The sequence below is a fragment of the Physeter macrocephalus genome, chromosome 7 (assembly GCF_002837175.3).
Source record: "Physeter macrocephalus isolate SW-GA chromosome 7, ASM283717v5, whole genome shotgun sequence".
Taxonomy (NCBI): Eukaryota; Metazoa; Chordata; class Mammalia; order Artiodactyla; family Physeteridae; genus Physeter; species Physeter macrocephalus.
This window is the reverse complement of record NC_041220.1, coordinates 140,863,923-140,889,347: the sequence shown is the minus strand read 5'-3', so window position 1 is coordinate 140,889,347 and position 25,425 is coordinate 140,863,923. Positions and strand designations below refer to the sequence as shown.

Below are 25,425 nucleotides of genomic sequence, written 5' to 3'. Positions count from 1 at the left end.
CAGCTCGGTGCTTTGTGACCACCTAGAGGGGTGGGATAGGGAGGGTGGGAGGGAGACGCAAGAGGGAGGGGATATGGGGATATATGTATACATACAGCTGGTTCACTTTGTTGTACAGCAGAAACTAACACAACATCGTAAAGCAAATATACTCCAATAAAGATGTTAAAAAAAAAACACACCAGCTCAACCCTAAAGAGACCAAAGGAGAAAGAATTTCTGATACTGTCACTTTCCCCCTAAGGCCTACAGAACTTATACGAGAGAATTTGTGTGTTAAATAGTTAATCCCCTCCTCCCACCACCCCCTTTTTTTGGAAAGGGGAAAAAAATATGTATGCTTATGTAGATAAGGTAGCTGTAATGCCCATTTAGCATATTTTAAGCCTTCTAATCAGCTCATGTTATGAGTCAATAAAGGAAGTAGGTAGAAAAATCTCCCAGGGGTGGGGTGGGAGAGGTTCTATATGATCCGTTCACAGTTTCAATGTGAAAAACACTTGTATAATCATGAGGCAGAAAAACTTTAAGAGCCCAGAGTCTGGAGCCAGACGGCTTAGGTTGAAATTCTGGCTTTCTCGTTTGTTTGTTTGACCTTGAGTAAGTTACTTAAAAAAAAAAAAAAAAAAAAAAAAAAAAAGAAAAAAATCGCCCGGTGCCTCAGTTTCCCCAAATGTAAAATGGGGAATTATACCTGTTTTGTAGGATTGAGTAGATTAAATAGGTTAATACATGTAGTGAGTTTAGAATAATGCTGGCATAGAGTAAGTGCTCTATAAATGTTAACTACTGTTATCCCTTCATTGTTTGGAAGAAGAAAATATACTTTAAGCTAAGCTAGTTATCGAGTTACCTCTAGGATAAATTCACATTAATGAATTCATATCCTGTCAAACCAGAATATTAAAAAAGTTTGTTGTGAAGAGCAGTTCTTTGCTTCCTTTTAAGTCACGGTAGTGAAGAAGTCAGCGAAGGTTTTAGAATTATCTGCAGTAGGGTCTTTTTTATTTTTTATTTATTTATTTTATTATTATTATTATTTTTTGTGGTACGTGGGCCTCTCACTGTTGTGGCCTCTCCCATTGTGGAGCACAGGCTCCAGATGCGCAGGCTCAGCGGCCATGGCCCACGGGCCCAGCCGCTCCGCGGCATGTGGGATCCTCCCGGATCGGGGCACGAACCCGTGTCCCCTACATCGGCAGGTGGACTCTCAACCACTGCGCCACCAGGTAAGCCCTGCAGTAGGGTCTTTTTTAAAAATAATTAATTAATTAATTTTTGGCTGCGTTGGGTCTTTGTTGCTGTGCGCAGGCTTTCTCTGGTTGCAGCGAGCGGGGGCTGCTCTTTGTTGCGGTGTGCAGGCTTCTCATTGCGGTGGCTTCTCTTGTTGCAGAGCACGGGCTCTAGGCGCGTGGGCTCGGTAGTTGTGGCGCGCGGGCTCAGTAGTTGTAGCTCATGGGCTCTAGAGCGCAGGCTCAGTAGTTGTGGCACATGGGCTTAGTTGCTCCACAGTATGTGGCATCTTCCTGGACCAGGGCTCGAACCCATGTCCCCTGCATTGGCAGGCGGATTCTTAACCACTGTGCCACCAGGGAAGTCCTGCACTAGGGTCTTGAGGATGGCAGTTGCTGGATTGGCAATTTATCTCTCCTTCAAAAAGAAAACTTTTCCCAGTTTGCTTTGCTGAATAGAACCTAAGTAGATTTTAGGCTTCTTGATGAGTGGGAATCTGCCATATACCCTGATCACCTCTAGCTTCAGCTTCCTGTAAAGTAGTTGCTTGACTACCTTAAGCCAGTTGAAACAAGTCTTTTAAGTCTTTTATGTGTCTCTCTTTGGGTGTACAAGAGGCTATTGTGACCATATTTGAGACTTCTTAAACGTCTGTGCAGTGGTCAGGGGATAAGCTGGTGACTTTGATTGCTACTTTTTCCCTAACCAAACCTCCTATTACATATTCTCCTGTCTGGTTCTTACTTGATTTGGAAGTGTGCTTATTTACAGAATATACATGGCTAAACATTTATTTCCACCATTTAGTATTTCTTACAAATAGTTCATAGAATAAGTCTAGAAATGAATATTCATATAAGTTTAGGGTTACTGATTAATAATGAGACCTTTGGGGACTTCCCTGGTGGTCCAGTAGTTAAGGCTCTGCTTCCGCTACAGGGGGCGCACGTTTGATGCATGCTGTGCAGTGTGGCCAAAAAAATATATATATATATCAGACCTTTGTTGCTTATCTTCATCCTCAAGATAGGTTGGATTCTAAGATGTGCTTAATGTGATCTCTTCCTCCATATACTTATTATGGCCTTTATTATTACTGCCCTACAATTTGAGCATATGTGAAATGGTAACAGAGATTAGGAGCATAAAAATATTAAAGGAGTATAGCTAGGCAGCAGTATCATTTTTAGCTCCAGTGGTAATTGTGGGTAGCACAGTCAGGTTGATTTTGTCTTGCCATCTCTTTGCTCATCAGTTCTTTAAATCACTCTAATGTTTGATTATTCGGAGTATTTTAAGATGATAATTCCCTCTTAGATTTTCACCATCACAAAATAAATTGAACAAACCAGGATCTGTTAGGTTATGCCCAGGAACCTGGCCATTGTAGTTCTTTGGATGATGAAGAAAACAACCAAAACATGCCTGGCAAGAAAAGCATCAAAATACCTTAAACGGAACTTAGATGAAATCACAGATTATCTAAGTTCATTTCTTATCTATGTGTTATTCTATGACTTTGTGTGTCAAAACTCAGGGCCGTGAGTAAATAAGGATTTTAAGATATTATTATCCATGGTATGGGACTCTTGAAATGCAGAATTGTTTTGTGGTTGGCAAGTTATCGATATTTTACTTAATTTTCCAATTAGCCTCTTCAATCTATTTCTTCTATAAAATGAGCTCTAAGATCTCTTCCAGTAATTTCATGTAATTTCTCTTACACTGTAAATTTCTAGCATGCAGTTTAAAATATCTAGATCAATCACCTTGCCCTAAAGTAAGTCCCATGACATGACCACTTGCTGCCCAAATAATTTCCAGCCCTGACTTGTGGGCCCAAATATTTGTCAACTGTATACTGCTTAGACTTAGTTCCATTTTCAGAGGGGGATTCTTCTTTCTTTAAAAGATTCATTAGTTTACTTTTTATCCCTTTAAAATGTACTAATTTTTGTTTTAACAAGTTAGAAGAATAAACATCTCAGTTTTGCATGAGGAGCAGTTAGGTTTTAGGTATAATCATCTGTTACTACTTTATTCTTAACATGAAGCTTTGGCAATATGATACAGCTCTGATTGATGCTATCAAAAACGTAATAATAATAAAGTTGCATTCATTCAGTACTCATAGTGTGCCAGGCACTTTATGTAAAGGTTTAAAAGAACTAAACACTGACTTCCCAGAGTTGTTTTACTATCTTATTATGGATGAGGATATTGAAGTTTAAAGAGATAAATAACTGCCCAAGATTATGTGGTCACAGGTAAAAAGCCAACATTCAACAAATATTTATTGAGTACCTACTGTATTCTGGGGATACAGTGGTCAGTAGGCTCTTAACTGTTAGTCGTACTAGCTCTTAAATATAAAGCATACTGTTAAAATAGTCCTCATGTAATAGGGGGAATAATTATACCTATTTCACAGGGTTATTGTAAGGATGAAAGGACAATGCATAAAAATGCTTGATTCAGTAACATAGAAATAGAAGAATACATAGTTGAGATTATTGAGGCTATTATTATATTAGCATTATAAACTACATATATAATTCCTGTCAGACTTGGTAGATAATTAAAAAAATAGAACAATGAAAATATGAATCGGAAGTATTTCAGGAATTGAGTTCCAAATTTAAAAGGTTTAATTTTACCAATAAAGTGGCTGAGAATAATAAGGTTTTTTAGGGGGAGAATTTTCTGATTCCATAGGCAGGTACTAGTTGTGAGTCAAACTGTACATAAGTTTAGATTACAAGCTACAGTTCTTCTTAGTATGATGATATTAATATTGAATAAGAATCTCTTTAATAGGTTAAATTCTAATTTGCAGCATTGTCCTCTCCTTCTTTTAAAGTCAAATTTATTGAAGTTTAGTTTACACGTAGTGAAATTCATCCTTACATTTCCATGATTTTGACAAATTCATATCATTATGCAGTCACCACCACAGTCAAGATATAGAACATTGCTATCACCCCCCCAAAAGTTCCTTGTGCCCTTTGAGATAACTCCTTCCCACTGATCTGTTTTCTGTTCCTGTAGTTTTACTTTTTCTTGAAATGTCCTGTAAATGGAATTGCCGTTCCTCTTTCTGATCCATTAGGTTGTTTAGATATATTTGCTGCAATAGCAGGTAAGGTAACTGTGACCCCCCTACGCTGACACAGCTTTCTTACAAATTAAGAATTGCATTAAGAAGCAATTAAGTCAGAAAAAATGAACACAACCTGTTGGAAAATTATAAATAAGTTTGTCAAAGGATTAGTAAATATTATTCAATTTACACAACATATTTAAAAAGAACCAATTCATGTGAATGGATTTCACACTTTAGATGGGAAACTAATAAAGTCAGTTTTCAACCTCTCCTTGGACCCCAGTTTTACAGAATTAGATGAATCATAATCCTTGATGTATTACTGGGCAAATAATTTGCCCAGTAATGGCTGTTGTTTTGTTTATTTTTAATAATATGATAAACACACATGAGTGCATCATTCAGCATGAGAACTAGAGCATTTTTTTTTTTTTTTTTTTGGCCACGCCTCTCAGCTTGCAGGAGGGATCTTAGTTCCCTAACCAGGGATTGAACTCTGGCCCAGGCAGTGAAAGCGCTGAGTCCTAACTACTGGACCACCAGGGAACTCCCGAGAACTAGAACCTTGACAAGAATTTATATCACATTTAGCCATGCATGCCTTAATATAATTTATTTTAAAATCTTTAATAGATTTTGGTTGTGTATATTTCTTATTAATTCGTAGGAGTTCTTTTTTTCTCCTGTTTTGGAGGGAGGGGAATTACTTTTCCTAGTGTCTTGTCTTTTGGTTTTGTTTTTGGTTTGCATTGTTATGAATTTTAAAAAAAAATTGGTGTAGTCAAGTTTAGTAATTCTTTGTTTTTTTGCTTTCCATGTATTTCGTAATTTTTCCTTAACTATGAGTTCATGAAGATATTCTATATTTCCTTCTAATTTTGAAAAAAGTTTGTATATTTAGGTCTTTACTACACCTGTAATTTATTTTGTGAATGCTGAGAGATGGTGATTTAATTTTTGTCTTGTATGGATAATCACTTGTCTCAGCATCATTTAATAGTCTTTTTTTCCTATTGATTTTAACACTGCCTCTTCCTACATTAAGTTTCCAATATGCATGGGTCTTTTTCTGGCCTCTATATTCTGTTCCATTGGTATATTTGGTTATGTCTACACCATTGCTTTTTGTCCAATTACCATAGACTAGACTAGGTAGGGCAGTTCTTCTCCAGAGGGTTTTGGCTCACTTTTGCCCTTTGTTCTTGTACATCCCCCTTTTGTTTTTTTTTTCTTAACTACCTTTGTCGAGGTTTTTGTAAAACCGTCTTGGGATTTTTGACTGGAAATATATTGAATTTGTTAGATGAATTTGTTGAGCATTGACATCTTTAAGATATTGAGCTTTCCTATCCAAGACTGCCAGGGAATTCCCAAGATTTCTCTAATTTCTTTCAATACATTTATTTATTTTCTCCGTAGAGGTCTTTGTTAGATTGAGTCTTAGGTATCTTCACGTGGCTTGCGGGATTTTTGTTCCCTGACCAGGGATTGAACCCAGGCCACGGCAGTGAAAGCGCTGAGTCCTCTCCACCGCAGTTCCCTAACTGCTGGGGAATTCCCAAGTCTTAGGAGTCTTATATTTTTGTGGTTATTGTAAACGATATCCTTTTTAAAAATTACATTTTCTGTTTGTTGCGGGTACATAGAGAAACAGTTGATTTTTATAAATGGTAAGTCCCCTACATACGAACGAGTTCCGTTCTGAGCACGCGTTTGTAAGTCCAGTTTGTTCGTTAGTCCAGCAAAGTTAGCCTAGGAACTCAACTAACACAATCGGCTGTATAGTACTGTCCTGTAATAGGTTTCATATAAATAATACATAAAAAACAAACGCAAAAAATAAAACATTTTTTAATCTTACAGTACAGTACCCTGAAAAGTACAGCAGTACAGCACAACAGCTGGCATCCAGGGGCTGGCATCGAGTGAACAGGCCAGGAGAGTTCCGGACTGGAGGAGAGGGGGGCGGGGGGAGATGGTAGAGCTGAGTCAGGATTGTCCGCGATAGGAGGCGGGGGGCGAGCTGCAATTCCGCTCACGCCTGACGCTGATGGCCCAGGTTCTGGTTCCTTGCGGGATTCAATTCTATCTACCCTCTTGAAAAAACCATCCAGTGATGTCTGGGTGGTAGCTCTTTTCATCTCATCATAGATGACACAGTAGCACTGGATTGCCTTCTGAACGGCTTCTGCAACCTTCGTGTCCCGTTCTACATTTGGGTCCTGGGCTTGAAATAAAGATACCGTACTACTGTACTCTGTACAGTACTGTACAGTAAAGTACACAAAAGCACAACCACTTGTAGAGGATGCACGCATGTGACAATGTATGCCAGACATGTGAACTAACTTACGTGATTGGACATGTGAACGCACGTTCTCATCTTTGAAAGTTCACAGGTTGAAGTTTCGTATGTAGCGGACTTATTGCATTGATCTGTATCCACACATCTTGCAAACCCTCTTCTAATATCTGAAGGTTCTTTTGGGTTTTCTATGTAGAGAGTCTTATCTACAAACAATGGTAGCTTCATTTCTTCCTTTCCATTTCTTTTTTCTTTTTAAATTTTACTTATTTTTTTGGCTGCGTTCGGTCTTCATTGCTGCGCGCGGGCTTTCTCTAGTTGCAGCGAGTAGGGGCTGCTCTTCATTGCGGTGCGCGGGCTTCTCACTGCGGTGGCTTCTCTTGTTGCGGAGCACGGGCTCTAGGCGCGCGGGCTTCAGTAGTTGCAGCACGTGGGCTCAGTAGTTGTGGCATGTGAGCCCTAGAGAGCGTGGGCTTCAGTAGTTGCAGAACGTGGGCTCAGTAGTTGTGGCTCGCAGGCTCTAGAGCACAGGCTCAGTAGTTGTGGTGCACGGGCTTAGTTGCTCCGTGGCATGTGGGAATCTTCCCGGACCAGAGATCGAACCCCTGTCCCCTGCATTGGCAGGCGGATTCTTAAGCACTGCGCTGCCAGGGAAGTTCTTCTTCCTTTCCGTTTCTTATGCCTTTTAATTTTTCCTTATCAAACTCTGCTGGTCAGGATTGCCAGTGTGGATTTGAATTGAAGTGGCAATTGTAGGTATATTTGTTCTGTTCCCAGTATTGGGGAAAAGTTTCAAATATTTTGCCATTGAGTCTTGGCTGCTTTTTTCTTTTAATTATAAAATTTATCAAGTAATTTTTATTGCATCTACCAAAATGATGTGTTAATAATTATCTATTGCTGCATAACAGATTACCTACAACATGGGTTGATGGGGATGTCGAGAAATTAGAACCTTCATACACTGCTGACGGCGATGTAGAATGATGTAGTTTGGCATTTTCTCAAAATATTAAGCGCAGAGTTACTATGTGTTCTAGTAATTCCATTCCTAGGTATATACTAAGAGAAAAGAAAACGTATGTCTACACAAAAACTCGTACATGAATTTTTATAGCAGCATCATTTTATAATTGGCAAAAAGTGGAAACAACTTTGCACCAGCTGATGAATGGATAAATAAAATGTGATATATATGCAATGGAATATTATTCAGCAGTAAAAGAATTGAAATACTAATACATGTTACACATAGATGAATACTGAAAACGTACTAAGTTAAAGACACCAGTCACAAAAGTCCACGTATTTAAAATTCTATTTATATGAAATGGCCAGAACAAGCAAATCTCTAGAGATAGGAAGTAGATTAGTATTGCCAGGGACGTGAGGTTGGGGGAGGATGGGGAGTGACTGCTGATGGACGTGAGGGCTTTTTTGTGGGGCGTAGCATGCTGAGAATGTTCTAAAATTAGATTGTGGTGATGATGGCACTTCATTCATGCTAAAACCTTTAAATTATATGCTTTAAGTTGGTGAACTGTGTGAAATGTGAATTATATCTCAATAAAGCTGCTTTAAAAGGTAAGTACCTATGTAGTTTTGTTAGACATTGCCAAATTCTCCTCCCAAAGTGTTGTGTCACCTTGCTTCCCACCAGCAGTATATAAATGTACACAGTTTTACCAACAGAATGTAATGTTGTATACATTTTAATTTTTACCAATCTGATAGATGAGAGAAATGGTATTTCAGTTTTTAAAAACTTGCCTTTCTCTATGAGTGAATTTGAATATCTTTTCTTCTGTTTAAGGGCTATTTTTGTATCTGGTTTTGTGAATTGTGTGTTTTTCATATTTTCATATTTTTTATACCACAGTTTTTCATATTTTTCTCTTGTTTTTTTTTTTTGGTCCTTTATTCTCTATTTTAAGCATTCCTTATATATTAGTGATAGTAGCCTTTTGTAATATAGTATCATATTTCTAATATCATAGATTGAGTTTTCCTTGTTTTTGTACTTTATGTAAATAAAATCATACACATAAACTGTTTTCCATGAGAGTGTGATCTGTATTCTAAGCAACTAAATTATAGTCTGAGCTGCATTTACTTCTGAGTGATACTTAGGTTTGCTGTCATTTCTCACAGTTTTTTTCAGTCCTGACAGTTCACTTAGTATTCATGATTCAGAATTGTTTCTCTTATTGTTATGCCAGTTTCCACCCCTTCTTCTAACCCCAGACCAAGTGGTGGCTCCTTTCTGAAGTCTTTTCTAGAATATCCCATCCCCTCTCCCCCTCCCCCTGCCAGGGCCGACTGGGTGTTCTCTTTTTTAATGTTTCCACTGTACTTTGTAGTTTCCTTTATGGCGTTTACATTTTGGTAATTGCTTCGAGTGCTTCTCCTTACTAGACTGTAAGCTGTTTGCAGGCTGAGTCCTAACTTTGTTTTTGTGTTCTTGGCATAGTGCTGTCTTTGGTATACAGTTAAGTGCTTAATAAATGTTATTGAAAGAACGGGTATAGTAAGAGAGAGGAACGAGGTCATGTTATTATAGGGGAAAGTTGTCCATTAGGGGCAGGTAGAATCTGAATAATCAAAGAAGAGGGCATTGCTGATGAGAGAAGGGAACCAGCAAACGGATAGGGTGGGAATAAGACTGGTCTGCGTAGGGAACAGTGAGGACATCTGTCTGATAGGAGCATGTTTGTTCATCCGCGTAGTCATCTCGTCTTTACTGTTTGTCTGCTCTATGAAAGGCAGTGGTTTAGGTGGTATCAACCACAGATTTTTAAAACCTGGATACACGGATGTTTAAAACTTGGTGCTTTGAGAAAGTGGTAGGAAGGTAAGAATATTAAGAAGGAAAGGAGAAGCAGGAGTTCAGGGAGCGCTCACGAAGGGCGTAGGCGTTGGGCTTGCTGTGGTCGACGGGAGGCGGCAACTGGAAGCTGTTATTTCCCTGATGTTTTTGTGAGGGAAGTATATAATGTGGATTGGGGGAAGAGAATTACAGAAGATGATATCGAGCCCTTCAGTGATGAGGTTGCTTTAGAGCCGCGACCTGTAAGTCAGCTAGGAGTTGGCCAAATGGGCAAACAGGGGAAGGGTGCCAAGACAAGAGAGAGAAGAATGTAGAGAACTGTAAACAGCTGTGGTGTAAACAACCAAGATGGAGGGAGTAAGGGAAAATGAGGCTGGACCAGTGAGCATGGATTAGATTTGTGACTCCATACCGGAGCATATCAGAGTGAACATTTCATAACTTCTGAAAAAGAGACCCCTTGCTCGTTTCTACTAAATCAGTGTGCTTGCGAAGAGGTTGAAATTTCATCTTGCAGGTGATGATGAACTGCTGAAGAATTTTGAGAGGGGCCTGACATTATTCCATCTTGGATCACCCTGACAGTGCAGTTAGATGGACTGGAAGGGAGGGAAGGTCAAAGGCCAAGAGGCAAAATCTGAGGCTCTTACAACTATAGAAAAATGATACGAAGGACCTCAGCTAGGGCAGAGGATCGGAGATTACAGAGCAAGGGTCAGGAGTGAGAGAGGATGATGGTGTTGATGGGGAAAGGAGTCACAGATGACTTCAGCCTCTGTTGTTTTAGGCAACTTGTGTAGGTGACAGGGTAGCTTATGGGGCTAATTAAGCACAGTAGGCGAGCTCATCCCTTGGGGGAGGTAGTAGAGAAAAAGTTTCGTTTGGGACGTGTTGGACTTGTTTCACACTGTCGTTCATCCCATTTCATGGCTAGTCCAGGTATTCTGACTGATTTCTCTGGATTCATTCATTCTTTTTTTTTTTTTTTTTGTTTTGTTTTGCGGTACGCGGGCCTCTCACCGCTGTGGCCCCTCCCGTCGCGGAGCACAGGCTCCGGACGCGCAGGCTCAGCGGCCATGGCTCACGGGCCCAGCCGCTCCGCGGCATGTGGGATCCACCCGGACCGGGGCACGAACCCGCGTCCCCCGCATCGGCAGGCAGACTCTCAACCACTGCGCCACCAGGGAAGGCCTGGATTCATTCTTGACTCTTCTCTTTCATTTTCACCCCGCATCCAGTTTGCTATCAGATTTTGTCCAGTTTACCTAGAAAAATTTCTAAAAGTTGACCGCCGTTCGCTCTCTCCAGAACCCACCACTCAGTCCTACCACTGTCATTTCTCACCTAGTTATTATAGTAACTTCCAAATTGACCTCCCTGCTTCTGGCCTTGTCCCCTTGTCTGTTCTCAACCCAGCAGCTGAATGGCCGTTAGAATAACGAGGTCGCCTCTCTGCATAAAGCATAAAGCAGAGTCCTCATAGAGGGCCTACAGGGCCCCTTTCCTTACCTCTTGGTCATCATCATCTATTCCTCCTTCTTCTTGCTCACTTCACTCCAGCTGTATTGGCCTCCGTGCTGATCTTTGAACTTTCAGGCTTATTCCCTCTTGAAGATCTCCAATGTTCTCTTTCCTTCGCGAGGGACCCCTCCCCGTGCCCCCCTGTCACTGGCACAACTCCTTCCTGCTTCTGAGTTTTCACTCATATGTCACTTTTTCAGTGACTTCTTCTCTGATTACCCAGTTTGAAATTGCAGCCTTCTTCCTTGCTGAATATTTTCTCCTTTTGGTTCATTTGCCTTCTTAGCCTTTATCATGGTCTACATGGGTGCTAAACATATTTCGCTATTTTCATCTCTCCCCACTGGAATTTAAGATACATAAGAACAAGGACTTCTGCATTTTTCACCACTGTACCTCTAGCGACCGAAAACTACTCGTATATAAAAGGTGCTCAATTAGTGTTTGTTGAATGACTGAATTAATTAATGGAGTCCTTGGGATATCCTGGAATAGGTGCTTGCTATTTATTTATACCCTATTTAATTTCACAAGGAAGTACAGGCAAGAAAGTATCTAGCAGACAAACTGGAGCCCATAAAATGGTTTAGACTGGAAGAGAGATTTGAGTGAAGCCGTGGCTGTGCATGAGATGGTTTAGAGAGAGTGAAGAATCAGAAGAGGGCTGGGGTGGGATCCTGGAAACACCCACCAGGACTGACCGGAGAGTTGCACTGTCCTTAGAGGTACCCAGGCGGGAACCCTGCTCTGGGCCTTGTGCTTCAGAGGTCCTCATCTGGCCTTCCTGCAGCTAACCCCTGCTGATAGGATGAGGATTTTGAGGGGCCAGTCCATCTGGTACCCATTTGTAGATCAAGCTAAGAGTATTTGACTCCCAGAATTCCCTGCCCATGGAACCCTTCACACGTCTCTTCCCTGATTCTCTCCTCTGTTAACTATACCACGTGTATGGGCTTCCCTAGGCCTGAGGGATGACCAAGTGGCAGCTGTTTGCAGGCATATGGCCAGAGCTTAGACGTGTTGTCTGGGACGTCCACATGTATGTATGTGAGGCTCCTTGTGGTCTGGAGTGGAGCCAAAGGTGGGATGAGAAAAAGGGGCAGGCTGCAGGGAGATGGGGGAGCACGGGCCTCCCCTCCCCTGCCCCCCCGCCACCATAGATGTTGAGTCTGAGAATGCCAAATCAGACCCTAGCCTTGTAGGTTGTTATGAAAGTGTATATGTCAAGATAGGAGAGTAGAATAAAATTTACTAGCTTGTTAGTTTGGTCTGTAACTTTAAAATACTTAGGCATGTGGTATGTGGGCTTACATTTGTACTCTTCAAGCTCCTTGAAAACTAGGGCTGGGCCTGCAAGAGGGAATTGGAAAGGGATAGCTAGAGAGGGAGAAGACAAATTCAAGATAGAGTTTCAAGGAGGGAATGATCAACAGTGTCAAATGCTTCAGAGACATTAAGTCCTATGAAGACAGAAATGTAGCCATTGGATTTGATAACCAGAATTTAGTAAAAATTTCAGTTGGTGGTGATGGCTGCCAAACTTCCATAGAGGGAATACCTGAGAAATCTGGAAGTGGAGACAGGGTATAAAAGATTTTTTAGGTAGAACCTTATCTGAGAAAGGAAGGAGCTAGAGTGGTAGCTGGAGGGGTATGCAGCGTCATGGAGGAGTCACGTTTAAGATGAGAGAGTCTTGGGGCTTCCCTGGTGGTCCAGTGGTTGAGACTCCAGTTTCCACTGCAGGGGGCACGGGTTCCATCCCTGGTCCAGGAATTAGGATCCCTCATGCTGCACGCAGCACGGCCAAGAAATTAAAAAAAAAAAAAAAAAAGTTGAGAGAGTCTTGTAAATGTTTAGATGTTGAGGGAAAGAACCCAATGTTCAGAAAGACAAGGTTAAGGAAAAAGAGGGAATAATTGATGGAACAAGGCCTAAGATCCAGTGCATAGATGAGCTTTAGAAGGGAGGAGGGCTGTTTGAGGAGGCTTGGGGTGTTCAGATTTGTATGGGTGCTAAGTTTGGAGGGTGAGACAGCAAGAAAGTGAATAGCAGGAACGTTAACAGGCAATAATATATCATTAGCCTGTTCAATAGTAGTTTTCTGGGTTAGTCTTTTTTTTCTAATTTTTAAAATTTTTTAGATTTTTAAAATTAATTAACTAATTTATTTTTTATTAAAGTATAGTTGATTGGGTTAGTCTTCTTAAACTTGATTTTATACTCCTGGGGATCTGGGGTTATACCTGCAGCCATGTGTTAGAATCCTGTTGGTTGATTGAAATATAGCCCGTAATGTGGGGTATAGGCTGTGTGTGTTGGAATCTGCCGTTACTCAATACTTGGTATTTAGTGGTGACTTTAAATTTTAAGTTTGATAAAAACTTTTGATTCCTCAATAACCCAGGAGTAATTTCTTTATTATGTTCATTATAAAAAGTGTGCCATCAGGCTTTGGAGATGGTTTGTTGTAACAAGTACCTACTGTCAGAATCACACCTATTTGGGGCAAAATATTTTTTCATAGAATTCTATTAATACTGTCTTTTTCCCCCACTAGTAGTTCCAGAGAACTGCTGGTTTATATTTTAACTCTTGCCAAGTTGTGAAAATAGTGAAGGATGCTTAGACTACTTAACATTCAAATTGTAAGTAAAAGTTATTTCTGCTATTACTATCTATATGATTAGAAAACAGAAATTGAAAATAGTTGTTACCTTGTATGATAATAGTAAGCTTTAGTGTGATGGGATTGTAAATTTTTCTTAATTTTTATTCTTAAGATACAAATACTTTCTATCCCATTTTCTGTTGATAAGATCAAAAAGGAGACTAATAGTACTGAATGGGTCTTAAGTAGTGAGGTGAAATTTCTGCTTTTTTTTCAGGTATTTCTTTCTTTTTATTGTAGAAGTTTATGGAAATTCTTTAATATTTTATTTCCATATTTGTATGGTACCAGTGTTCAAATTTAATATAGGACACAATATTAATGGAATGATTAATTAGAAACGATTATTCTTTTCTCTTTAAATATGCTTAATTTTTCTGCATTCTTAAATTTTTATGGGAAAAAAATCCTGTCAGAAAGAAATCTCTGTAATTTTTCTATGAAATATTTAACATACACAAAATCAAATAAAATGTAACTTTTTAGAATTATTAGAATAATCTAATGCATAAATCTAGATGATGTACATACTGATATTCATCTCTAGTAGGGGAAAAAAGCTTTAATTATGTTTTCTTGAAACCCTTTGCGATACTGCATTTTGAACCAATAGCAAAAAAATTATTGAGGAAAGAATGATAAAGTATATTAAAGTCATTCCAAGTCATTTCACTACCTTATTTTCAAACTACTTTGTTTGAAAGTATAAGTTACTCAAATTAATCTATTTTATAGACCTTGTAGAGTATTCAAAATGTGAACACAAAATGAGATTGCTACCATAAGCAAAAGATAATTCTAATTAATTATTCATATAAACAAACCAAATGAGCCAAAGGAGAATGAAACATTTACAAACCAGGGACTTCCCTGGTGGTCCAGTGGTTCAGACTCCGTGCTTCTGAACGGTGGGGTGGAGGGGGCACGGATTCGATCCCTGGTCGGGGAACTAAGATCCTACATGCTGCGCGGTGCACGGCGCGGTCAAAAAAAAGAAATATTTACAAACCAATAAATCTTTTAATTTGTTAAATAGGTGAATAATTTTGGAAGTTGTCTCGGTACAGCACGTTTTATGTTTTCAGTGCATAAAATTTTTTTTTAATTTCAGGAATTTTTACCAAAATATTTCAGGAATAATAGTACATCTTCATAAGGGGAGAAAGTTATAACATTTTATCTCTTAGAATATAAATGTCATAAGGTCACCAATGTGCAATAGCTTGGTAAGAACTTATTTCGGATTGTTCACGAACTTGACAACTCTAAGCAGAATGCTCATTACTGGCCCTCTTTTTTTTTTGCGGTACGTGGGCCTCTCACTGTCGTGGCCTCTCCCGTGGCGGAGCACAGGCTCCGGATGCGCAGGCTCAGCGGCCATGGCTCACGGGCCCAGCCGCTCCGCGGCATGTGGGATCCTCCCGGACCGGGGCATGAACCTGCGTCCCCTGCATCGGCAGGCGGACTCTCAACCACGGCGCCACCAGGGAAGCCCTACTGCCCTCTTGACACAGGGCTGTATAAGCCTATCTCCTTTTAGTTTACAAAAATGTTAAAAATTAGATGCAAAATAGGTTGTGCTTTATATCCATTTTGTATATTTTTAATAATTTTTCAATTCTTCCTCTTTTTAGGCTCTCTGGTTATTCATCTTTAGAAGACTGGATTTCTGGATATCTACTCCACTCCTTCTCTATTGACTTTTAAAACATGATAGTGCAAACCTGTAACACTGGCAATCATCCATGAACCTTTAATTACGTCGACTGATTGCGTTTGAAGCTTCCTCAGGGAATAAACAATGACATCAGCAGTAGTTGACAGTGGAGGTTCTGTTTTGGAGCTTTCCAGCAGTGGAGTAGAAAATCAACAGGTTAGGCATCCAATGTATTACATTTCTGTTTTGTTCATAGAAATCAATGCATGAACTAATTTTGAATTTAATGGGGAACAGGTATTTGAGAGTAGAAATGTGCAATGCATGAGACTCTATATGTATGTCATGTGTCCTCATGTAATTAGGCAATGGAAGGTTGAGGAAGGGACTGCTGGGCCTGAGTTGCCTGAGTTGTTGGAACATTGCATATATTGGAATGAACTGGGAGGAAAAAATTGAAAGAAAGAACACTGTAGTACTAGTCGAGAGATTTAAATTCCTAACAAAATCCATTGTTTTGGATTTGAGAGTGTATAGGCATATACTGTACCTAAATACCTAAGTTACATTCATCTTAATTTAGAATTTTGTATCTCCTTTAGCTGTTCCCTTTGTCTTTTGGTTATTACTTCTAATTCAGTAATTAGTAATTACATCTAATGGGAATCCATATTTTAATCATATATTATTTATACTTAAGAATTTAGATAATTTGTAAATCAGAAAGGAAAATTCAGTTTTTGAAATTTTATACTTGAAGAATTTTGCAGCTTTGGCATATTTGGTTATGTTTTTTGTTATTGATAACATTAAAGAATAAGAGGTGGGAGTAGAAAAATAACAGTACCAGAAATATATGGACTTCCAGGGCCTGGCTTCTGTTCCCACCATTCAGTACAGACTGGCTATTGGGAAGTATCTAAATTAAAATGAAATAATGCTGTCACAATACTGTCACAATAATGGACAAATATTTGGTCAGAGATAAGATGAGAAAATGGAGAGTTTACTGTATTTAAAAAATCTGTTTTTTCTATATTCTGTGAAAGATACTGCTCTTACTGGTACTTAGTACCATGACTGAGAAAGAAGTTAGGATGTCAGGCTGTGTGTTCTGGAATCTGAATTTTTCTTCTAGCTTGCTTGGTGTCTGTGCAGTCTTCCAAGATAGCTATGGGCAAATTCAGTGGGTTTGTTTTCAGTGGACTTGGTAACTGAAATGTTCCTGTTGTATTTGAATCTAAAACTGGTTCAAAGTCTTTAGCCACAGCTAAAGAACATGTTTTATTCTCATAATCAATTTCTGCTTCTTTCTTAAAGATTCACTTTCTGTATGATTACTTCCAGGTATGATTCTCCAAAGAAATTAGGGACTCGGGATTTCTGTCCCCTCCTATATCACCCAGACTAATTATTGCTTCTTCAAGTACTTTCTCTTTGCCCTATAGTTTTACTCCATTGGTATTTAATTCTATTGGGGGGAGCTGCTAAGAACAGTAGGCAGAATATATTTACCATATGCTGACTGGGTACTGCTATTATGAGAAAAAGAGTACGAGCTTGTTTCTGGAAGACTCTATACTTTTCTTCATGTACATGGAACCCCAGGTGTTCAAGGCTTGAAGAACGGATTATTATGGAAGAAAGAAGCTGATAAATGAAATAATTTTACCAGGGCATTATTGATTAATGATTTATGCAGTAGCCTTATAAGGTTGTCATAAGCATTTTAGGAAGTGTGGCACCAGAAATGAGGAAACTATTCTTGGGGCCTTTTTCTTCAAATTATACCCAAGTAAGTGGGTGCCCACTTACTTTCATTCATTTGTTCCTTCAACAAACATTAGTTGACCACTTACTGAATGTCAGTTACTTTTCTGGGCACTGGGGATAAAGTATTTCAGAGTGGTTATGAAGAATAAATCAGGGCTAGAGATAGATGGAAAGTTGGTAGCGGTATTTTAATTAGGTGGACAAGGAAGCCTTCTCTGAAGAGCTGGCATTTTAGTTTAGACCTAAATAACATAAGCGATTGGGCTGTAGAAACACCTGGGGAAGAGAATTCCTGCAAGAAAGAAAAGCCACTAGTATCTAAAATGTCTCCTGATTTTACAAAGTGACTTTTGGGGATAGTGGTATTTGAAAGATGGAATTTTGTCTTATAAGCAGCTATTCAGGAATGTACGTATAATATATATCTATACTATCTATACTCTAAAGTATAGGGTGGGGTGGAAAAGTGACCTGTCAAGATTTTATTACGATAGCTCCAGAATCTGAAGAAAAAATAAATGTTTAAAAAGTGGTGGGCAACACATTTTAAATCAACTATACTCCATTAAAAAAAATTTTTTTTTTAATTAAAAGAGAAGTGGTGGGCATTTGGAGAGTTGTTAGTGATTTTTAGGCTTTAATTTTTATAACTTTATTACTGTTTATAAAAGTAAAACATTTTATTAAATTAGGATAATTCTATTTCTGACAAAGATACCAAAAGAAAGTAAACTATAATCTTACTAATGAGAATAGGTACAAAAATCATAAATAAAATCATAATAAATTTATAAAATACAGTCATATATTAAAAATCCAATTACCAAATAGGATTTAGATGCATAGGGATAATTCAATTTTAAGAAAACCATTAATATAATATATACGCCTACTAATATGACATATGATATGTTAGGATAAATACTTGATGAAATAGGATTTTATGAAATTCAGTATTCATCCTGATAAAGACTCTAAATAATATAGATGTATATTTCCTTAACATTATAAAAAAAACTTAAAATCAAGAGCTAGAATCCTGTTTAATGGTAAAGTACTAGAGTATTTTCCTTAAAATTGGAGAGAAAGTCAGTATGTGCACTACCATTACTATTATTTAACATTTTCCTGTAATCAGACCAGATAATGAAAAAATATATAAATATTATAAAGGAGACCAAATTATTATTTGCAGATAATATGATTTGCCACCTGGGAAAACCAAAGGGAATCCATGAAAACACATTAGAACTGATAAGAGTGCCTAGTAGTTTGGTGGGTACACAATTAACATAAAAATATCTAGCTTTCTTCTGTAAGGCCTGTAATTAGTTAGAAGAGATCATGGGAAATAAGATCCCTTTCAGAAAATAAGCAAAAAGATGTGAAATGTTGAGGAATAAATGTAAAAGATATATGGGACTTGTTTGAAGAAAACTAATTAATGATACTTAAGTAGACTTTAGTAAACAGAGAGATAGATACACTTCGTATTTGGGTAAGAGAAGCGAGAAGGGTCAATATTAGGCAGGATGTCAATTTCCTCCAATTAATGTATATATTTAATTCCATCTCTGTCAGCTGCTAGGGCAAGTTTGGGGGAAGTTGGTCATACGGACCTAAAGATTATATGGAAGAGCAAACATAAAGGAGTAGCCAGAGCAGTTTTTGCAAAGGAAATATATAGCAGGTAGGTCTCTGCATTAATGGGGAATTAATGCAGAAAAAATAAAAAAGGATTTAAGTATATTTTAAAAACCACAATGAGTGCAAGTTTTAGAGGGTGTCTGCTTCCAGACAAACAAGATTGGGAGTTCTTCCACTTCACACTGTGATGGAATAACTGAGACCAGATTTATACTCCCACCATAAACAACTAGGAAAATGAACAAAACATATGAAACCACAGTTCTGAGACATTCGTGCTACGGTCTGAATGTTTGTGACCCCCACGAAATTCATATGTTGAATCCAAACTTCCAAAGATGATTATTATTAGGAAGGTCTTCAGAAGTAGAGCTTTAGGGAGGTGATTAGGTCATGAGGGGGGAACCCTTATGAATGGGGTTAGAGCTTTTATAAAAGGCTCCAGAGAGATCTTTTGCCCCTTCTGTCATGTGAGGGTACACCAAGAAGTCTACGACCTGGAAGAAGGCCCCCACGCGTCACGCTGCTACGCTGATCTCGGACTCCCAGCTTCCAGAACCGTGAACAATAAATTTCTGCTGTTGTTCAGCCACCTAGTCCGGCCTTTTCTTATCGTAGCACGAATGGACTAAGACAGTTGGACGACAGGCAGTGCAAGGCTGTGCCTCCTGAGAAGAGAGAAGTGGTTGCGCTGACTTACTGCTTGGAGCCACTTTCTGGACCACAGCGTGGGAAGGAGGAATCCAAGCAGGGTGTGACGGTGTCGCTGAGTTGAGGAAACAAAATTTGGAATTTGGAGAGGCTAATGCAACTAATTTGAGGGGCAGAGTATCTGAAAGGAAGAAGCTGCCCAGAGGAAGAATGTCGGAACTCAGCCTTGGGTTCCCCTAGTCTTTAGCTGCATGAGCCCCCAGGTGCAGTATGAAACTCTGTGAAGCCAGGCAAAGAATGATCAGAGTGGTGTAAACTCAGTAATTTACTGAAAAAGCCTACAGAATTCACTCAGGGTTGGGAGATCCTAGAGCTCCAGTCAGCTGGAGTAGAGGGTCCTTGTGAACTGCCCAGGGCATTTGCTGGAGACTCTGGAAGAGCCACGCCTTACCGCAGAGCTGAACTAGCCCTAGAATAAAGGGGAGTCCAGACTTGCCCTAAAAAGGGTTAAAAACAGGCCTTGAAAGTTGATCCATAAGTAACGTAACTATCTGTCATAGTAAACGTTATTAAAATAAAACAATGTGTAACTTATACCCAACAATGTAAATTTTACATATGAAATACCCAATCATGTTAAATGCAAGGAAGCAGGAATAATATAACTTGGAGAAAAAATTGTCAATGAAAACAGAAATACAAATGGTAGATATGATGAAATTAGCAGATAAGATTTCAAAACAGCTATTATAAATGCGCTCAAGAAATGTAAAGAAAACATGAATCTCAGAGGAGACGTGTAAATGACATAAAAGAACCAAATGAAACTTCTAGAAATGAAATATATACTATATGAAAAGAAAAATTCACTGTATAAGATTAAAAATAAATTTGGTACTGTGTAAGAAAAGAGGAGTGAATGAAGAGGGCAATAGAAACTACTTTATGAAGCGCAGAGAGAAAAACTGAAAAAAGAAAAAAAATGAACAATGACTTGGTTACCTGTGGGAAAATATCAGGTTGTCTAACATAATGTAATTGGAGTACCAGAATGAGAGAACAGAAAAAACATGTGAAGAAATAATGGCTATAAAAATTTCCAAGTTTGATGAAAAATATAAACCCATAGATCTGAGGAACTTAAACCCTAAACAGGATAAAGCAGAGAGCAAATAGACTGGTACATCTGTAACAAATAGACTGGTACATTATTAGGTACATCATAATGAAACTGCTGAGAGCCAATTTCAGAAAGAAAATCTTTTTTTTTTTTTTTTTTTTTTTTGTGGTATGCGGGCCTCCCTCTGTCGTGGCCTCTCCCGTTGCGGAGCACAGCTCAGGACGCGCAGGCTCATTGGCCATGGCTCACGGGCCCAGCCGCTCCGCGGCATGCGGGATCCTCCCGGACCGGGGCACGAACCCGGTTCCCCTGCATCGGCAGGCGGACGCGCAACCACTGCGCCACCAGGGAAGCCCCCAGAAAGAAAATCTTAAAAGCTTCTAGAGAGCTTTTCCTTTGGGAGCCGCTGGGTTGAGAGGAGCGTGGCCTTCTCCTCTCCCCGCCGTGGCGTATGCTCACCCACTGATACCAGTGTACTCCGAAAACAGGGAGTCATCTGGCAGAAATGTCACTTTGCCTGCTGTGTTCAAGCTCTGATTTGACCAGATATTGTGAACTTTGTTTGCACCAACTTGTGCAAAAACAGCACAGCCCTGTGCTGTCAGTGAATTAGCAGGTCATCGAACCAGTGTCGAATCCTGGGATACTGGCAGAGCTGTGGCTCGAATTCCCAGAGTTTGAAGTGGCGGGACTCACCACTCTGGCCAGGGTGCTTTTGAAAATATGTGTCGTGGGGGCCACGTGTTTGCGCCCGCCGAGACCTGGCAACGCCGGCACCGCAGAGTGAACATAATGCAGAAGCGATACGCCATCTGCTCTGCACTGGCTGCCTCGGCGTTACCAGCGCTGGTCATGTCTAAAGGTCATCGTATTAAGGAAGTTCCGGAATTTCCTTTGGTGGTTGAAGACAAAGTTGAAGGCTACAAGAAGACCAGGCAGGCTGTTTTGCTTCTGAAGAAACTTAAGGCTTGGAATGATATCAGAAAGGTCTGCGCCTCTCCGAGAATGAGAGCTGGCAAAAGCAAAATGAGAAACCGTCACCGTATCCAGTGCAGGAGCCCCTGCATCATCTGTAATGAGCACGTCATCAAGGCCTTCAGAAACATCCCTGGAACTACTCTGCCTGGTGTGAGCAAACCGAACCTTTCGAAACTTGCTCCTGGTGGGCCTGTGCTACGTTCCTGCATGTGGACTGAAAGTGCTTTCCGCAAGTTAGATGAGCCGTGTGGCACTTGGCGTAAAGCTGCCCCCCTCGGGAGGAGCTACGACCTCCCCAAGCACACGATGCTCAGTAGAGACCTCAGCAGAACCTTGAAAAGCCCGGAGAGTCGGAGAGCCCTCCGAGCACCACGCGAGAAGGCCCGTCAGGGTCCCAGAGAAGAGTCCACTGAAAGACCCGAGAGCCGCTGACGCTCAACCCACACGCAAAGACCACGCGCTGGAACACCATTCTGCGCCAGGCCAAGAACCACAAAATCCGGACGGATGGGCGGCAGCAGCACTAGAAGCCAAATCAGATGAGAAGGGGGTTCCAGGCAAGACGCCTGTGGTGGGGAAGAAAGGAAAGAAAGCTGTTGGCATTAAGAAGCAGAAGAAGCCTTTGGTGGGAAAAAAGGCTGCAGTGACCAAGAAACCAGCAGTTGAAAAGAAGCCTGCAGGAAAGAAACCCACCACAGAAGAAAAGAAGGCTGCTGCATAAACTTAAATTTGTTTAATCTGTAGTGGTCAAATCATTGCGGACAGCTAATTTTGAATAAAGACCTGATCAAAGAGGCAGTGAGAAATATGGGGGGCGGGGGGGAGAAAAAAGCTTCCAGAGGAAAAAACTCATTACATACAGAAGAACAAAGATAATGACTACAGACATCTTTATTAAAACTATGCAAGTCAGAAGATAATGACTTCCTTAAATTGCTGAAAAAATAAAACTGGCCAACCTACAATTATACATCCGGTGAAAATATCCTTCAAAGTGAAGCTTTTCTCAGACTATCACCAGCAGACGTGTGTTATGAGAAATGTTCAAAGAAGTTCTTTAGGCAGAAGGTAAATGATACCAAATTAAAACTTATATATACATAAAGCATTGAAAAGTGCTGGAGAAATGGTTAATGTGTGGGTAAATATAAAATACTTAAAAAAAATTAATTAATTTAGTTTTGGCTGCACTGGGTCTTCGTTGTCGGGTCTTCGTTGCTGTGTGCGGGCTTTCTCTAGTTGCGGCAAGTGGGGGCTACTCTTCTTTGAGGTGCGTGGGCTTCTCATTGCAGTGGCTTCTCTTGTTGTGGAGCACAGGCTCTAGATGTGCAGGCTTCGTTAGTTGTGGCACACGGGCTCTAGAGCACAGGCCTCAGTAGTTGCAGCGCACGGGCTTAGTTGCTCCGTGGCATGTGGGATCTTCCCGGACCGGGGCACGAACCCGTGCCCCCTGCATCGGCAGGCGGACTCTCAACCACTGTGCCACCAGGGAAGCCCCTTGCAGATTGGGTTTTAAAAAAGAAGCCAAACCTATTTATGTTTCATACAAGAAATTCATTTTAAGTATAACCACAGTTTAAAAGTGAAAGTATAGATATAGATAATACCATGCAAATATTAATCATAAAAAAATTTGAAGTGGTTTTAGGACAAGACTGTTACCAGGGATAAAGGTAGACATTTCATAAATTATAGAAGGACCATCTTCCCAAGAAGACTTAACAAACCTAAATGTTTATGCACTCAACATTAGAGCTTCAAAATACATAAAGCATAAACTGACAGAACTGAAAGAAATAGATAAATCCACAGTATTAGAGTTTACAGCATTCCTCTTTCAGTAATTGATAGATCAGTTAGAAGATCAATGAGGATATTGGAAACTTGAATAACATTATCAACTAACTTCACCTAATGGACATTTATGGAACACTGTGCCTAATGGCATTAGAATATGTATTCATTTCAAGTTCACATGGACAGTAAGCCAAGATCATATGCTAGGCTACACATCTCAGTAATTTAACAAATTTTTAAGGATTGAAATCATATAGAGAAACTTGTGTGACGAAAGCAGGATTATATTAGAACTTAACAAAGATATGCTTGCAGTGTTTTTTTTTTGGCCGTACCATGCAGCATGAGGGATCTCAGTTCCCTGACCAGCGATCAAACCTTGGCCCCTTGTAGTGGAAGCACAGAGTCTTAACCACTGGACCACCAGGGAAGTCCCTGCTTGCAAAATTTGTCAATATTTGCATATTAAACAGCCCACTTTATATAACCCATGGATTAAAGAACAAATCACAAGAGAAATTAGAAAACATTCAAACTGAATGAAAATGAAAACACAATATATCAAATTTGAAGCACGTAGCTAAAGCAGTGCTTAGAGGGAAATTTGTAGCTTCAAATATTTATATTAGAAAAGGAAAATCAATCTTAAGGTTTCACCTCAGCAAGCTAGAATATGAAGATAAAATCAAACCCAAAGTAAGTAGAAAGAAGAGAAAAATAAAAATAAAAACAAATCAATGAAGTAGAAAGTGGACAAACAATAGAGAAATTAAACTAGAAGCTCATCCTTTGAAAATATCAATAAAATTAATAAATCTCTAAGTAGACTGCACAAGAAAAAAAACAGAAGGCAAAATTTACTAATATCAGGAGTGAAAGATACATTACTATAGTTACTAAATATTATGAACAACTTTATGCCAGTAAGTTGCCAACTTAGATGATGTGGTGCAATTCCTCGAAAGTCATTCCAAAAGGAAAAGCAAGCCTGAATAGCCCTCTATCCTTCTTTTTTTTTTTTTTTTTTTTCCTTTTTTTGGTTTTGTTTTGTTTTGTTTTGTTTTTGGTGGCCATGCCAGTGCAGCATGTGGGATCTTAGTTCCCTGACCAGGGATCAAACCCATGCCCCCTGCATTGGGAGCTTGGAGTCTTAACCTCTGGACTACCAGGGAAGTCCTAGCCCTCTATCTTTTAAATAAGTTGAATTTCTAGTCGAGATCTTTCCTGCAAAGAATATTACAGAGCTAAATGGCTTTCTTGATCTGCCAAGTGTTTAGGGAAGAAATGATACCAATTCTACACAACTCTTTCAGAAAATAGAGGACTAGAGAGTATTTCCTAACTCATTTTATGAGGTCAGCATTACCCTGATACCAAGATCAGAGATTTTATGGGAAAAGAAAACTACAAACCAATATTCTTCACGGAAATAGAAACACACATTCTTGATAAAATACGAGCAATCAAATCCAGCAGCATATAGAAGGGACCATATGTCTCAAAAGGGGTTTATCCCAGGGAGGTAGGTTTAATCAATCAATGTAATTCACCATGTTAACAAAGGAAAAAGGAAAAATCGTGATCATATCAGTAGCCACAGAAAGCCCATTTGCCAAAATCCAATATTACATAAATTCCCATAACTAGTAATAAAGGGCAGCTTCTTCAATCTGATAAGTGCATCTGTGAAAAACCCACAGTGAACATCACACTTAACGGTGAAAGACAATGTTTTCCTTTCAAGGTTGAGAGCAAGGCAAGGATGTCTGCTGTAACCACTTCTATTCAGCATTGCACTAGCAACATTAGTACAGGGCAAGAAAAATAAAGGACTTACAGATTGGAAAAGAAGAAATAAAACTGTCTTGGACATCCCTGGTGGTGCAGTGGTTAAGAATCCACCTGCCAACGCAGGGGACATGGGTTTGAGCCCTGGTCCAGGAAGATCCCACATGCCGCAGAGCAACTAAGCCCGTGTGCCACAACTACCGAGCCTGTGCTCTAGAGCCTGCGAGCCACAACTACTGAAGCCCATGCGCCTAGAGCCCGTGCTCCGCAACAAGAGAAGCCACCGCAATGAGAAACCCGCGCACCTCAACGAAGAGTAGCCCCTGCTCTCCACAACTAGAGAAAGCCCGCTTGCAG

General features: G+C 39.7%; 1 protein-coding gene and 1 pseudogene across 5 annotated transcripts in view; both read left to right on the top strand.

Annotated features, from left to right (window-relative positions):
- Positions 1 to 25,425, top strand: part of ELF2 (E74 like ETS transcription factor 2) — a 96,613-nt gene that overhangs the window by 10,733 nt on the left and 60,455 nt on the right. For 4 of the 5 annotated variants that reach the window (XM_024119173.2, XM_024119177.3, XM_024119175.3 and 1 more), the window contains exons 2-3: positions 13,547 to 13,634; positions 15,292 to 15,530. In XM_024119173.2, coding sequence (XP_023974941.1) covers positions 15,459 to 15,530 — 72 coding nt within the window. In that variant the 5' untranslated portion in view covers positions 13,547 to 13,634; positions 15,292 to 15,458. The remainder of the gene's footprint in view (positions 1 to 13,546; positions 13,635 to 15,291; positions 15,531 to 25,425) is intronic. The other variant, XM_024119174.3, reaches the window with a different exon arrangement.
- Positions 17,065 to 25,419, top strand: LOC129392229 (60S ribosomal protein L4-like; annotated as a pseudogene).